At 42.5% G+C, this 15,170-nt stretch overlaps 1 protein-coding gene across 1 annotated transcript in view; it reads left to right on the top strand.

Annotated features, from left to right (window-relative positions):
- The window catches only part of LOC129856761 (choline transporter-like protein 4), a 19,175-nt gene extending 4,087 nt beyond the window's left edge, over positions 1 to 15,088 (top strand). Inside the window, exons 2-17 of the mRNA XM_055924482.1 lie at positions 354 to 414; positions 633 to 747; positions 945 to 1,028; positions 4,482 to 4,594; positions 4,931 to 5,053; positions 5,529 to 5,628; positions 5,718 to 5,810; positions 7,680 to 7,785; positions 8,303 to 8,562; positions 9,229 to 9,323; positions 10,909 to 11,012; positions 11,174 to 11,247; positions 11,407 to 11,477; positions 12,018 to 12,112; positions 13,115 to 13,199; positions 14,936 to 15,088. Coding sequence (XP_055780457.1) covers positions 354 to 414; positions 633 to 747; positions 945 to 1,028; positions 4,482 to 4,594; positions 4,931 to 5,053; positions 5,529 to 5,628; positions 5,718 to 5,810; positions 7,680 to 7,785; positions 8,303 to 8,562; positions 9,229 to 9,323; positions 10,909 to 11,012; positions 11,174 to 11,247; positions 11,407 to 11,477; positions 12,018 to 12,112; positions 13,115 to 13,199; positions 14,936 to 15,048 — 1,692 coding nt within the window. The 3' untranslated portion in view covers positions 15,049 to 15,088. The remainder of the gene's footprint in view (positions 1 to 353; positions 415 to 632; positions 748 to 944; positions 1,029 to 4,481; positions 4,595 to 4,930; positions 5,054 to 5,528; positions 5,629 to 5,717; positions 5,811 to 7,679; positions 7,786 to 8,302; positions 8,563 to 9,228; positions 9,324 to 10,908; positions 11,013 to 11,173; positions 11,248 to 11,406; positions 11,478 to 12,017; positions 12,113 to 13,114; positions 13,200 to 14,935) is intronic.
- Positions 15,089 to 15,170: the final 82 nt, after the last annotated feature.

Genomic DNA, 15,170 nt, shown 5'->3' with positions numbered 1-15,170 from the left:
CAGAACTCTGTCCATCCTTCTAGTCATGTTTGGTCCTGTACTCTCTCTTTCAGACTGTCCAAGAGATCCTTGATGCAGAACTCTGTCCATCCTTCTAGTCATGTTTGGTCCTGTACTCTCTCTTTCAGACTGTCCAAGAGATCATTGATGCAGAACTCTGTCCATCCTTCTAGTCATGTTTGGTCCTGTACTCTCTCTTTCAGACTGTCCAAGAGATCCTTGATGCAGAACTCTGTCCATCCTTCTAGTCATGTTTGGTCCTGTCCTCTCTCTTTCAGACTGTCCAAGAGATCCTTGATGCAGAACTCTGTCCATCCTTCTAGTCATGTTTGGTCCTGTACTCTCTCTTTCAGACTGTCCAAGAGATCCTTGATGCAGAACTTTGTCCATCCTTCCTTGTTCCAAGTAAATCAGGTGAAGTAGTTTAACATGGCATCCATACTCACATCTACTGACAGGACTGTTAATGTCTATATTAAATAATAGTTAAATAAAGGTTAAATCAAATGTAAAGGATGTGTACATAATCATGGTACAGAGGATGAATTGAAACAGCATGAGACTGAGGTGAATCCACTCTGAACCTTTCCCTCACTCTACCCGTCCGTATGTTGCCGTTTGAATCACTACAGCTCTGGGGAGGTGTTTGCCCAGTCTACATGCTCTCAAAAGTGCTCCTTCCAACTTCACTCTGCCCGGAATGGCCTCCGTCAACGAGACAGTCAACAGCATCAGAAGCGCCATGGGGTTATCATTCATCCATTGAACTAATATTCTCCTGTGGATACTATACGCTGTGTCCCAAATGGCACTCTTTCCCTTTTGTAGTGCACTATTTTTGACCAGGGCCCATAGGGAATAGGGTGCCATTTGGGACACAGCCGATGTGTATCTAAACAGATCATCACTGTCCCTTAACCTACTATATCTTTCCGTTATTCCAGTTCACTGATATCAGGCTTCAACAGAAAGGCCATAGGAGTAAGGATCTTTGAGGACTTTGCCTCCTCCTGGTACTGGATCTTACTGTAAGTCTGAGCTTCCAACTATCTCACAGTGGGCGCATAGTACTACATAGAGCCATGGTACTACATAGAGCCATGGTACTACATAGAGCCATGGTACTACATAGAGCCATGGTACTACATAGAGCCATGGTACTACATAGAGCCATGGTACTACATAGAGCCACGGTAGTACATAGAGCCATGGTAGTACATAGAGCCATGGTACTACATAGAGCCATGGTACTACATAGAGCCATGGAACTACATAGAGCCATAGTACTACAGAGAGCCATGGTACTACATAGAGCCATGGTACTACATAGAGCCATGGTACTACATAGAGCCATGGTACTACATAGAGCCATGGTACTACATATAGCCATGGTACTACATAGAGCCATGGTACTACATAGAGCCATGGTACTACAGAGAGCCATGGTACTACATAGAGCCATGGTACTATATAGAGCCATGGTACTACATAGAGCCATAGTACTACATAGAGCCATGGTACTACAGAGAGCCATGGTACTACAGAGAGCCATGGTACTACAGAGAGCCATGGTACTACAGAGAGCCATGGTACTACAGAGAGCCATGGTACTACATAGAGCCATGGTACTATATAGAGCCATGGTACTACATAGAGCCATAGTACTACATAGAGCCATGGTACTACATAGAGCCATAGTACTACAGAGAGCCATGGTACTACAGAGAGCCATGGTACTACAGAGAGCCATGGTACTACATAGAGCCATGGTACTACATAGAGCCATGGTACTACATAGAGCCATGGTACTACATAGAGCCATAGTACTACATAGAGCCATAGTACTACATAGAGCCATGGTACTACATAGAGCCATGGTACTACATATAGCCATGGTACTACATAGAGCCATGGTACTACATAGAGCCATGGTACTACATAGAGCCATGGTACTACATAGAGCCATGGTACTATATAGAGCCATGGTACTACATAGAGCCATAGTACTACATAGAGCCATGGTACTACAGAGAGCCATGGTACTACAGAGAGCCATGGTACTACAGAGAGCCATGGTACTACATAGAGCCATGGTACTACATAGAGCCATGGTACTACATAGAGCCATGGTACTACATAGAGCCATGGTACTACATAGAGCCATAGTACTACATAGAGCCATAGTACTACATAGAGCCATGGTACTACATAGAGCCATAGTACTACATAGAGCCATGGTACTACATAGAGCCATGGTACTACATAGAGCCATAGTACTACATAGAGCCATAGTACTACATAGAGCCATGGTACTACATAGAGCCATGGTACTACATAGAGCCATAGTACTACATAGAGCCATGGTACTACATAGAGCCATGGTTATATGGAACTCTATTCCACATCAAGGAACTCACGCAAGCAGTAAAATCTGATTTTAAAAAACTGATAAAAATACACCTTATGTAACAGCGAGGACAGTGAAGAATCACACACACAGGTACAAACACACACATACAAACACACATAACATACACGCTATACATAACATACACACTATACACACATGTACACCTGGATTGTGTTGTACTGTAGTGGTCTGAGGGTACACAATTAATGTATTGTGAAATGTATTCTAAAATGTATTTGAATGTTTCAAAATGTTATTATAATGTATATTACTGCCTTAATTTTTGCTGGAACCCAGGAAGAGTAGCTGCTGCCTTGGCAGGAACTAATGTGGATCCATAATAAATACAAATACACAATATCCTTACTGATCCACCATAGTGTCTATATCCTTACTGATCCACCATCGTGTCTATATCCTTACTGATCCACCATAGTGTCTATATCCTTACTGATCCACCATAGTGTCTATATCCTTACTGATCCACCATAGTGTCTATATCCTTACTGATCCACCATAGTGTCTATATCCTTACTGATCCACCATCGTGTCTATATCCTTACTGATCCACCATAGTGTCTATATCCTTACTGATCCACCATAGTGTCTATATCCTTACTGATCCACCATAGTGTCTATATCCTTACTGATCCACTATAGTGTCTATATCCTTACTGATCCACCATAGTGTCTATATCCTTACTGATCCACCATAGTGTGTATATCCTTACTGATCCACCATCGTGTCTATATCCTTACTGATCCACCATAGTGTCTATATCCTTACTGATCCACCATAGTGTCTATATCCTTACTGATCCACTATAGTGTCTATACCCTTACTGATCCACCATAGTGTCTAAATCCTTACTGATCCACCATAGTGTCTATATCCTTACTGATCCACCATAGTGTGTATATCCTTACTGATCCACCATAGTGTCTATATCCTTACTGATCCACCATAGTGTCTATATCCGTACTGATCCACCATAGTGTTTATATCCTTACTGATCCACCATAGTGTCTATATCCTCACTGATCCACCATAGTGTCTATATCCTTACTGATCCACCATAGTGTCTATATCCTTACTGATCCACTATAGTGTCTATATCCTTACTGATCCACTATAGTGTCTATATCCTTACTGATCCACCATAGTGTCTATATCCTTACTGATCCACCATAGTGTCTATATCCTTACTGATCCACCATAGTGTCTATATCCTTACTGATCCACCATAGTGTCCATATCCTTACTGATCCACCATAGTGTCTATATCCTTACTGATCCACTATAGTGTCTATATCCTTACTGATCCACTATAGTGTCTATATCCTTACTGATCCACTATAGTGTCTATATCCTTACTGATCCACCATAGTGTCTATATCCTTACTGATCCACCATAGTGTCTATATCCTTACTGATCCACTATAGTGTCTATATCCTTACTGATCTACCATAGTATCTTGTATTATAGTGTCTGGAGATCTGAGAAGAGGCTCTGAGCCAATGCTTTGTAGTCTTGTTCACAGCCAACCTATAAGCCTGGCAATTGCTTTTTAACTAACCAATGCAAATGCTTGTCAACATTTTTACATTTGAATCATTTAGCAGACACTTATCCAGAGTGACTTAGAGGAGCAATTAGGGTTAAGTGTCTTGCTCCAGGGAACAGCGGCAGATTTTCCCCTAGTCGGCTCTTAACCGCTAGGCTACCGGCCGCGCCAACCGGCAACAGCCAACCGGTACTAACGCTAGTAAACCAACCAACACTAAATCTTGTCAGTCTACCAGCACCAACTAGTCCACTGGTGTTTTACACTGCCTGAGCTGTCTCTGTTCCAATATCCACACTATCCACCCACTTAGCAATGTGTTGACCATGTATTAGAAGTGGTATGTCAGTATAGACATTGGATGTCTAGTTGTTTGCAGTGGTCTGGTGGTTGCTCTGGACAGTTGCTTGTCAACCAACACTAATGCCAGTCAGTCAGAGTGTTTAGCATGCCTATACCATGCCTCAGCTGCTCTCCAACAGTTTGCTGCGTGCTGTGTTTGCAGTGGTCTGACGCTGGCTCTGCTAGTCAGTGTGGTGTTCATGTTGCTGCTGAGGTACCTGGCCATTGTCCTGGTCTGGATTCTCATGGTGGGACTTCTGGTGGTGGGAGGCTACGGTAAGTCTGGCTCATACAGCCCTGCAGCCTGGACTAGATTATGTGGATCATATGTAGGGATAAAGTGGTGGTGGTGTCTGTCTGTCTGCCTGCCTGTCTGCCTGCCTGTCTGTCTGTCTGTCTGTCTGTCTGTCTGTCTGTCGTGTGTGTGTGTGTCGTGTGTCTGTGCTTGCAGACAAGAAAGAGAAGGGCCAAAATGCTTTGCTTACTATTTTGACTTTCCAATCTTTTGTATCTAGCAATCACTATTTTATACTCACATACTAGCCTTATTTGGTTTTCTGTTAAATCTAGAATGATGACAGAATTTGCATAATGGGTTCTTCTCCTCCCCAGGAATATGGCACTGCTACACAGAATACTACCATTTCAGCACTTCTAAACTGAAGTTCGGCGATCTAAGCTTCAATACAAATATCTCAGTCTACCTTCAAGTCAAAGAGACCTGGCTTGCTTTCTGTGAGTTTGATCATTATGTACTGTCTATGGGTTATGTTGGGCCTATATCAGTGGAGGCTGATGGGAGGACAGCTCTTAATAGTATCTGGAACGAAGTGAATGGAATGGCATCAAGCACTTGGAAACCATGTGTTTGATGTATTTGATACCATTCCACTCATTCCGCTCCATCCATTACCACAAGCCCATCCTCCCAAATTATGGTGCCACCAGCCTCCTGTGTCCTCTATTGTTTTGGTGCTCGGTAGTCAAAGAGACCTGGCTTGCTTCCTGTGAGTTTGGTCATTATCTAACGTCTATGGGTTGTATATTGGGCCTATATTGTTTTGGTGCTTGGTAGTCAAAGATTGGCATATGTTTCTATTTATTTAATTTAACATTTTTTATCCAGGATGTCCCATTGAGGTCAGAAGACCTCTTTTACAAGGGAAACCTGGCCAGCTCAATAAAAAACACTATTTCTTTCTTTCCTCAGTGATCATCCTGTGCGTGTGGGAGTCCATTTTGATTCTGGTGCTTAGTTGTCTCAGGAGGAGACTCTCTGTTGCTGTTGCTCTCATGGAGGAGTCCAGCAGGTCGGACATTGCCTCAGATTTGATTTATTGTATCTATTAGTGTTTTATCCTGTATGAAATGAGGTGTAATGTGTGTGTTCTGTCTGCAGGGTGGTGGGTTACCTGATGTCCACCCTGCTCTACCCTCTGTTTACCTTCGTTCTGCTGGTGGTGTGTGTGGCCTACTGGGGAATGACCTCCCTGTATCCTTTGGCCCATCATACATGGGGTTTCCATTTCCAATGCTTTATAATGCAGAAGCTAATGGTTATTTTTACTGCTTATTTTGTCATGTGTGTTTTAGCCAGGGGTTGGAACAGAACAGAAAACGAGAAAAGAACAACATTTTTAGAGGAACAGAGAGAGAATCGGGAACGAAAGTGATCTATACTGTTCTGGAACAGAACCGTTATTTTAAAAGTATGGGAACCGGTTAATAACGTTCTTTTAGGTTCCAGTTCTTTTAGGTTCCAGTCTCACAAAAAAACGCAACAAAGCGCCTATTTCTGTCATTCAGAAACGTATTCCAGTGTCTGCCTGCCAACTGAAAATCTTTACCAGTGTGTGTGTGTAGGCTACCTCCCCCTCCCGCTTCCCCCCGAAGTATAGTCTACTGTAGCCCCTCCCACTTTGAAGTATAGTATACAGTAGCCCCTCCCCCTTTGAAGCATAGTATACCGTAGCCCCTCCCTTTTTGAAGTATAGTATACTGTAGCCCCTCCCCCTTTGAAGTATAGTCTGCTGTAGCCCTCCCCCTTTGAAGTATAGTATACTGTGGCCCCCCCCCCCCCCCCTTTGAAGTATAGTCTATTGTAGCCTTCTGACGTTACAAGCATGATTCAGAAATTGGAGAGAGACTTTTTAGTACAGAATAATGGATTATTATTTTCAGATACTTTTGTTAACACATTTCACATTGGATTCCTTTTAATTCTGGTGCTGCTCTGCACACACAAGCTTGTGGTCCATCGTTAAGCCAACTCTCAAGTTCAAAGACATTCAAAGTTCCTTCATAGAAGCCGTTCCTCCGTAGGTATAATTCTGTGGGCCTAATTCAGATAATGCATGTCATAACAGCAAGATGCCCAGTGCTTCAAGCCTAGCCTCGTCCTCCACCCTCTCTCGCTCTCCCCCCACCCGCAAAATTTCAGTCACATCTCGCGCCCTACACTTGTCTGTCCAATGCATGTAAATAGCTTGCCCCTCCATAGCAAGCTGCTCTATCCACACTGATTGGTGAAGTCATGTAAATAGCTTGCCCCTCCATAGCAAGCTGCTCTAGCCACACTGATTGGTGAAGTCATGTAAATAGCTTGCCCGCTCCATAGCAAGCTGCTCTATCCACACTGATTGGTGAAGTCATGTAAATAGCTTGCCCGCTCCATAGCAAGCTGCTCTATCCACACTGATTGGTGAAGTCATGTAAATAGCTTGCCCGCTCCATAGCAAGCTGCTCTAGCCACACTGATTGGTAAAGTCATGTAAATAGCTTGGCCGCTCCATAGCAAGCTGCTCTAGCCACACTGATTGGTGAAGTCATGTAAATAGCTTGCCTGCTCCATAGCAAGCTGCTCTATCCACACTGATTGGTGAAGTCATGTAAATAGCTTGCCCGCTCCATAGCAAGCTGCTCTATCCACACTGATTGGTGAAGTCATGTAAATAGCTTGGCCGCTCCATAGCAAGCTGCTCTAGCCACACTGATTGGTAAAGTCATGTAAATAGCTTGCCCGCTCCATAGCAAGCTGCTCTATCCACACTGATTGGTGAAGTCATGTAAATAGCTTGCCCGCTCCATAGCAAGCTGCCCTATCCACACTGATTGGTGAAGTCGAGCTAAATGTAAAAAAACATTTGAGGTTTAAAAAGGAACAGAAAGGAACGATATAAAGAATTAGTTTTTTTTTGTTCGAACCGATTCCTTAACTTTTGTTTCCTGGTTTTGAACAGTGGAAAGGAAACCAAAAAATTATGGTTCTGTTCAGAACAAAACGATTGGAAAATCATTTTGTTTCCAACCCCTGGTTTTTGCCTTTAGTTTGGTTGGGTCCTTGACTCGAGGCTCCCCACAGATACTTGGTCACATCAGGGGCCCCTCTCTACAGAGTGGTGTCTCTTAGCGACCCCTCTGTAGATAAGTGTAGTCTCATCAACGGCTCTGAGACCTGCAAGCCACAGGTAGATGGCTTGGCTTCTATTGGTTTCAATTGACAAATTATTCTGATGTCAGAACCCCATGTTTGCAACCCACCTTGAAATTACGTAAACTAGGGGAAACACTGCCTCCCACTTGTCTGATATTTCTTCCCTCCTCTCCTGTCCTCTCCTCTCCTCTCCTCTCCTCTCCTCTCCTCTCCTCTCCTCTCCTCTCCTCTCCTCTCCTCTCCTCTCCTCTCCTCTCCACTCCTCTCCTCTCCTCTCCTCTCCCCTCCTCTCCTGTCCTGTCCTCTCCTCTCCTCTCCTCTGCTCTCCTGTCCTGTCCTCTCCTCTCCTCTCCTCTCCTATCCTCTCCTCTCCTCTCCTGTCCTCTCCTCTCCTCTCCTGTCCTGTCCTCTCCTCTCCTGTCCTGTCCTCTCCTGTCCTCTCCTGTCCTCTCCTCTCCTCTCCTCTCCTCTCCTCTCCTCTCCTCTCCTGTCCTCTCCTCTCCTGTCCTGTCCTGTCCTCTCCTCTCCTGTCCTGTCCTCTCCCTACCCAGACGTTCAACTCCTCGGCCTACCCATACTGCCCGTCGGTGCGCTGCATCTTCTTCAAGTACGATGACACAGGCCTGTTCCAGCAGAACCTGGTTTACCTGCAAGTCTTCAACGTCTTTGCCTTCCTGTGGTGTGTGAACTTTGTCATCGCCCTGGGCCAATGTACCCTGGCTGGGACCTTCGCTTCATACTACTGGGCCTTCAGCAAGCCTGCAGAAATCTCACCCTTCGCACTGTCCCAGTGCTTCATACGCACTCTACAGTAAGACATGAGGGACTAAGGGTTTCTGTGGGTGGGGACATAGGATTGTGCCTTAAGCCACACAGCTCTGACACACACACTTATCCCACCGGACATGCTACCAGGGGTCTTTTCACAGTCCCCAAATCCAAAACAAATTCAAGAAAGCATACAGTATTATATAGAGCCCTTATTGCAGGGAACTTCCTTCCATCTCATATTGCTAAATAAAAACAGATAAAGCAACACCTGACAGTACAACGCCTCTCCCCTATTTGACCGAGATAGTTTGTGAGTTTCTACTGATATGTAGGCTACATGTGCCATTTAAAAAATGTCTGTAGTTCTGCCTTTGAGCTGTTCTTGTCTGTTGATGTTCTGTATTATGTCATTCTGTATTATATTTCTTGTTTTATTTGGATCCCAGGAAGAGTAGCTGCTGCTTTTGCAACAGCTACTGGGGATCCTAATAAAATACCACAAAGCTTACCTATCTTGAATATGAGGGCACTAGTTGTAGTAGATAAGCTAAGCATAATGATGGATCAGTTTGAAGAGATATGTAATGTCATATCTTTTTAGACTGTGCGTCTAATGTGGTGTATTTCAGTAGCAGACGTTGGGTTCTGCTTGTGTGTTCATGTGGAGTTCATTATGAAATGTGTTTATTTCTTTCATTCCTGGAAGGTACCACGTGGGCTCTCTGGCATTTGGAGCCCTCCTCCTCACCTGCTTCCAGCTAGTCAGGTTGGTGCTGGAGTACCTGAACCGTAAGACCAGGGGTAAGGCCACACACACACACACACACACACACACACACACACACACACACACACACACACACACACACACACACACACACACACACACACACACACACACACACACACACACACACACACACACACACACACACACACACACACACACACACACACACACACACACACACACTGCTTCATTGTCATCTACTAGTATGCACAGATAGATGTGATTTTATGAGTCATTGACTAAAGGGAACATCCTGTTGATGTGACTGTATGATTCCCCAGTCATTGACTAAAGGGAACATCCTGTTGATGTGACTGTATGATTCTCCAGTCATTGACTAAAGGGAACATCCTGTTGATGTGACTGTATGATTCCCCAGTCATTGACTAAAGGGAACATCCTGTTGATGTGACTGTATGATTCTCCAGTCATTGACTAAAGGGAACATCCTGTTGATGTCACTGTATGATTCCCCAGTCATTGACTAAAGGGAACATCCTGTTGATGTCACTGTATGATTCCCCAGTCATTGACTAAAGGGAACATCCTGTTGATGTGACTGTATGATTCCCCAGTCATTGACTAAAGGGAACATCCTGTTGATGTGACTGTATGATTCTCCAGTCATTGACTAAAGGGAACATCCTGTTGATGTGACTGTATGATTCCCCAGTCATTGACTAAAGGGAACATCCTGTTGATGTGACTGTATGATTCTCCAGTCATTGACTAAAGGGAACATCCTGTTGATGTGACTGTATGATTCCCCAGTCATTGACTAAAGGGAACATCCTGTTGATGTGACTGTATGATTCTCCAGTCATTGACTAAAGGGAACATCCTGTTGATGTGACTGTATGATTCTCCAGTCATTGACTAAAGGGAACATCCTGTTGATGTCACTGTATGATTCTCCAGTCATTGACTAAAGGGAACATCCTGTTGATGTGACTGTATGATTCTCCAGTCATTGACTAAAGGGAACATCCTGTTGATGTGACTGTATGATTCCCCAGTCATTGACTAAAGGGAACATCCTGTTGATGTGACTGTATGATTCCCCAGTCATTGACTAAAGGGAACATCCTGTTGATGTCACTGTATGATTCTCCAGTCATTGACTAAAGGGAACATCCTGTTGATGTGACTGTATGATTCTCCAGTCATTGACTAAAGGGAACATCCTGTTGATGTGACTGTATGATTCTCCAGTCATTGACTAAAGGGAACATCCTGTTGATGTGACTGTATGATTCTCCAGTCATTGACTAAAGGGAACATCCTGTTGATGTCACTGTATGATTCCCCAGTCATTGACTAAAGGGAACATCCTGTTGATGTGACTGTATGATTCCCCAGTCATTGACTAAAGGGAACATCCTGTTGATGTCACTGTATGATTCCCCAGTCATTGACTAAAGGGAACATCCTGTTGATGTCACTGTATGATTCCCCAGTCATTGACTAAAGGGAACATCCTGTTGATGTGACTGTATGATTCTCCAGTCATTGACTAAAGGGAACATCCTGTTGATGTGACTGTATGATTCCCCAGTCATTGACTGAAGGGAATCCCGTGTTGTGATGTGTCTCCAGGTTCTCAGAATGCCTGTGGTCGGTTCCTGTTAAACTGTCTCAGATGCTGCTTCTGGTGTCTGGAGTACTTCCTGAAGATCCTCAACAGGAACGCTTATATCATGGTCAGTCACATGACTGTCTGTCACTGTCTGGCATTCCTTTTAGCAGCCATTAGCATCCATGCACCTCTTCTAGCTCAGCTGGTCATTTATTCTTGGTGTAGGAACATGCAGTTCATACTCGTCAGTAATGTCAGTAATGCATCATTCTGAATGACTGATAGATCGCCATCTACGGGGAGAGCTTCTGTGTGTCAGCCAAAAATGCATACTGTCTGTTGATGAGGCACATCGGACGGTAAGACTGGGTTTATTTGGTTCGTCGATCTTCTGCTCTCTCTTTTATTTTTATTTTTCGTTACTTCCAATATAGTCAAAGACATTGATATTGGTTTCTATGTAAGATGCTTCCAGGTTGTCAAGATTCTTTAATGTGTCATCCTCTTGTTGTCCACAGGGTGGTGCTACTGGACAGAGTGACAGACATGCTCATATTCTTTGGCAAACTACTAGTGGTGGCATTAGTTGGTAAGAGAAGTTTACATGAACTCACATTTGTTTGACCTTTAAGTATGAATAGCAGCCTGAAATCCAGTCTGTTTCTGCCAACATTCCTCTACTTGCCAGTCCTTGTCATGCCAAACTTGTTACTATCACTCCTGAGTGGTGCAGCGGTCTAAGGCACTGCATCTCAGTGCAAGAGGTGTCACAGTAGTACCTGGTTCACATCCAGTAGGGCACCTCATAATTGTCCCAGTGTTGTCTGGGTTTGGTTGGAGTAGGCTGTCATTGTAAATAAGAATTTGTTCTTAACTGACTTGCCTGGTTAAATAATAAACACAAACAGGCTGGATTTCAGGCTAAATGAATATTGTGTGTGAACAACTGGACTTCTGATATTATAAGAATCTTCATACACATTAAATAGTATAAAGCATAGTACTGTAACTATGGTGTTGGACATTTTATCTTCAGTGGTTGTGTTTATTATCAGCATCTTGTTTTCCTTCACTAAGGAAGTATGACTAATATAATGATCTAATGGCTGATCTGTCTCTGTTTTATCAGGTGTGTTGGCTTTCTTCTTCTTCTCTGGACAAATCCGCCTGCCTGGCGACACCTTCCAGGCCGAGATGCTCAACTATTACTGGGTTCCCATCCTGGTACGTCCATGAAACAGTGTTGTTACCAAACACTCAACACTCCCAGTCCTTCATTCACATTCTATCTTCGATGAAGACGTTAGACCAGTGTTTCCCAAACTCGGTCCTCGGGACCCCAAGGGGGGCACGTTTTGGTTTTTACCTGAACACTACACAGCTGATTCAAATGATAAAAGCCTGATGATTAGTTGATCATTTGAATCAGCTGTGTAATGCTAGGTCAAAAACCAAAACGTGAACTCATTGGGGTCCCGTGGACCAGGTTTGGGAAACCCTGCATTAGACGTTGTATGCAGGTTTGAAATGGATTTAGAAATTAGATCATGAAAATGGCTGATTTTCATTTCTTTCACTGTTGAACTTTGTCAAACCTCCTTTGATATGAGATGATTATTTATTTTTTTAGCCCTTTTTCTCCCCAATGTTGTGGTTTCCATTTGGTAGTTAGTCTCATCGCTGCAACTCCCGTGCGGACTCAGGAGAGGCGAAGGTCAAGAGCCATGCTTCCTTCGAAACACAACCCAACCAAGCCGCACTGCTTCTCGACACAATGCCCACTTAACCCAGAAGCCAACCACACTAATGTGTAGGAGGAAACACAGTACACCTGGCAACCGTGTCAGCATGCATTGCGCCCGGCACGCCACACGAGTCACTAGTGCACGATGGAACAAGGACATCCCTCCCTGCCAAACCCTCCCCTAGTCCGTACGACACTGGGCCAATTGTGCACCGCCCCATGGGTCTCCCAGTCGCGGCCAGCGGCAACAGATCCTGGACTCAAACCCAGAATCTGTAGTGGCACAGCTAGCACTGCGATGCAGTGCCTTAGACCACTGTGCCACTCGGGAGGCAGATATGGGACTATTAACACAGTAGCCTATGTTGCTAACTGGCGTCTATTTTAGTTACAAGTTACATGTACTGTATGTATCCTCAGCACTGTATTGATTGGTACTGTTAAAAGTCATGCAGCTATGTTGTCGTAATGTTGCTCTGCAGACCGTGATGGCGGGAGCCTACCTCATCGCTCAGGGCTTCTTCAGTGTCTACAGCATGTGTATTGACACCCTGTTTCTCTGCTTCTGTGAGTACCAACACCATCTAACTCTCCAACACCACAACAACACCTAACCCTCCAATACCTACACCACTATACCTCTAACAGGGTAAGGTGGTCTTGTGGTAGAGTAAGGTATAATATAGTAAGGTATAGTAAGGTATAATATAGTAAGATATAGTAAGGTATAATATAGTAAGGTATAGTAGGGTATAATATAGTAAGGTATAGTAGGGTATAATATAGTAAGGTACAGTATAGTAAAGTATAATGTAGTAAGGTATAGTAGGGTATAATATAGTAAGGTATAGTAGGGTATAATATAGTAAGGTACAGTATAGTAAAGTATAATGTAGTAAGGTATAGTAAGGTATAATATAGTAAGGTATAGTAGGGTATAATATAGTAAGGTACAGTATAGTAAGGTATAGTAGGGTATAATATAGTAAGGTATAGTAAGGTATAATATAGTAAGGTATAGTAGGGTATAATATAGTAAGGTATAGTAAGGTATAATATAGTAAGGTATAGTAGGGTATAATATAGTAAGGTATAGTAGGGTATAATATAGTAAGGTATAGTAAGGTATAATATAGTAAGGTATAGTAGGGTATAATATAGTAAGGTATAGTAGGGTATAATATAGTAAGGTACAGTATAGTAAGGTATAGTAAGGTACAATACAGTATAGTAAGGTATAGTAAGGTACAGTATAGTAAGGTACAGTATAGTAAGGTACAGTATAGTAAGGTATAATGTAGTAAGGTATAGTAAGGTATAATATAGTAAGGTACAGTATAGTAAAGTATAATGTAGTAAGGTATAGTAAGGTATAATATAGTAAGGTACAGTATAGTAAAGTATAATGTAGTAAGGTATAGTAAGGTATAATATAGTAAGGTACAGTATAGTAAGGTATAATATAGTAAGGTACAGTATAGTAAAGTATAATGTAGTAAGGTATAGTAAGGTATAATATAGTAAGGTACAGTATAGTAAAGTATAATGTAGTAAGGTATAGTAAGGTATAATATAGTAAGGTACAGTATAGTAAAGTATAATGTAGTAAGGTATAGTAAGGTATAATATAGTAAGGTACAGTATAGTAAAGTATAATGTAGTAAGGTATAGTAAGGTATAATATAGTAAGGTACAGTATAGTAAGGTATAGTAAGGTACAATACAGTATAGTAAGGTATAGTAAGGTACAGTATAGTAAGGTACAGTATAGTAAGGTACAGTATAGTAAGGTATAGTAAGGTATAGTACGGTATAGTAAGGTATAGCATAGTAAGGTACAGTATAGTAAGGTACAGTATATAATATAGTAAGGTACAGTATAGTAAGGTATAGTAAGGTACAGTATAGTAAGGTATAGTAAGGTACAATACAGTATAGTAAGGTATAGTAAGGTACAGTATAGTAAGGTACAGTATAGTAAGGTACAGTATAGTAAGGTACAGTATAGTAAGGTATAGTAAGGTATAGTACGGTATAGTAAGGTATAGCATAGTAAGGTACAGTATAGTAAGTTACAGTATATAATATAGTAAGGTACAGTATAGTAAGGTATAGTAAGGTACAGTATAGTAAGGTATAGTAAGGTATAGTAAGGTACATTATAGTAAGGTATATTACGGTACAGTATAGTAAGGTACATTATAGTAAGGTATATTACGGTACAGTATAGTAAGGTACATTATAGTAAGGTATAGTAGAGTAGTAGAGTAGTAGAGTGACTCCAGTTTTTCTCCCTCATACAGTGGAAGATCTAGAGAGGAATGATGGAACTATGCAGAAGCCTTATTACATGTCCAGGAACCTGATGAGGATCCTCCGCAAACCCAAACCGTTTGTTACAGCCCTGCCAGAGTAGTAGTAACCTTTAACCCCTGAGTTAACCCCTAACCTTTAGCCCAACCCTCTTCTAATAAACCTTTCAGCATTCTCATTCAGGCTACCTATGGTGTGTCTATTTAGGGAGTAAGAAAAGCATCC

This window comes from Salvelinus fontinalis, chromosome 6 (assembly GCF_029448725.1).
Source record: "Salvelinus fontinalis isolate EN_2023a chromosome 6, ASM2944872v1, whole genome shotgun sequence".
In the NCBI taxonomy this organism is placed as follows: Eukaryota; Metazoa; Chordata; class Actinopteri; order Salmoniformes; family Salmonidae; genus Salvelinus; species Salvelinus fontinalis.
The sequence above is the reverse complement of the archived record's forward strand: the minus strand, read 5'-3'. Positions and strand labels throughout refer to the sequence as shown.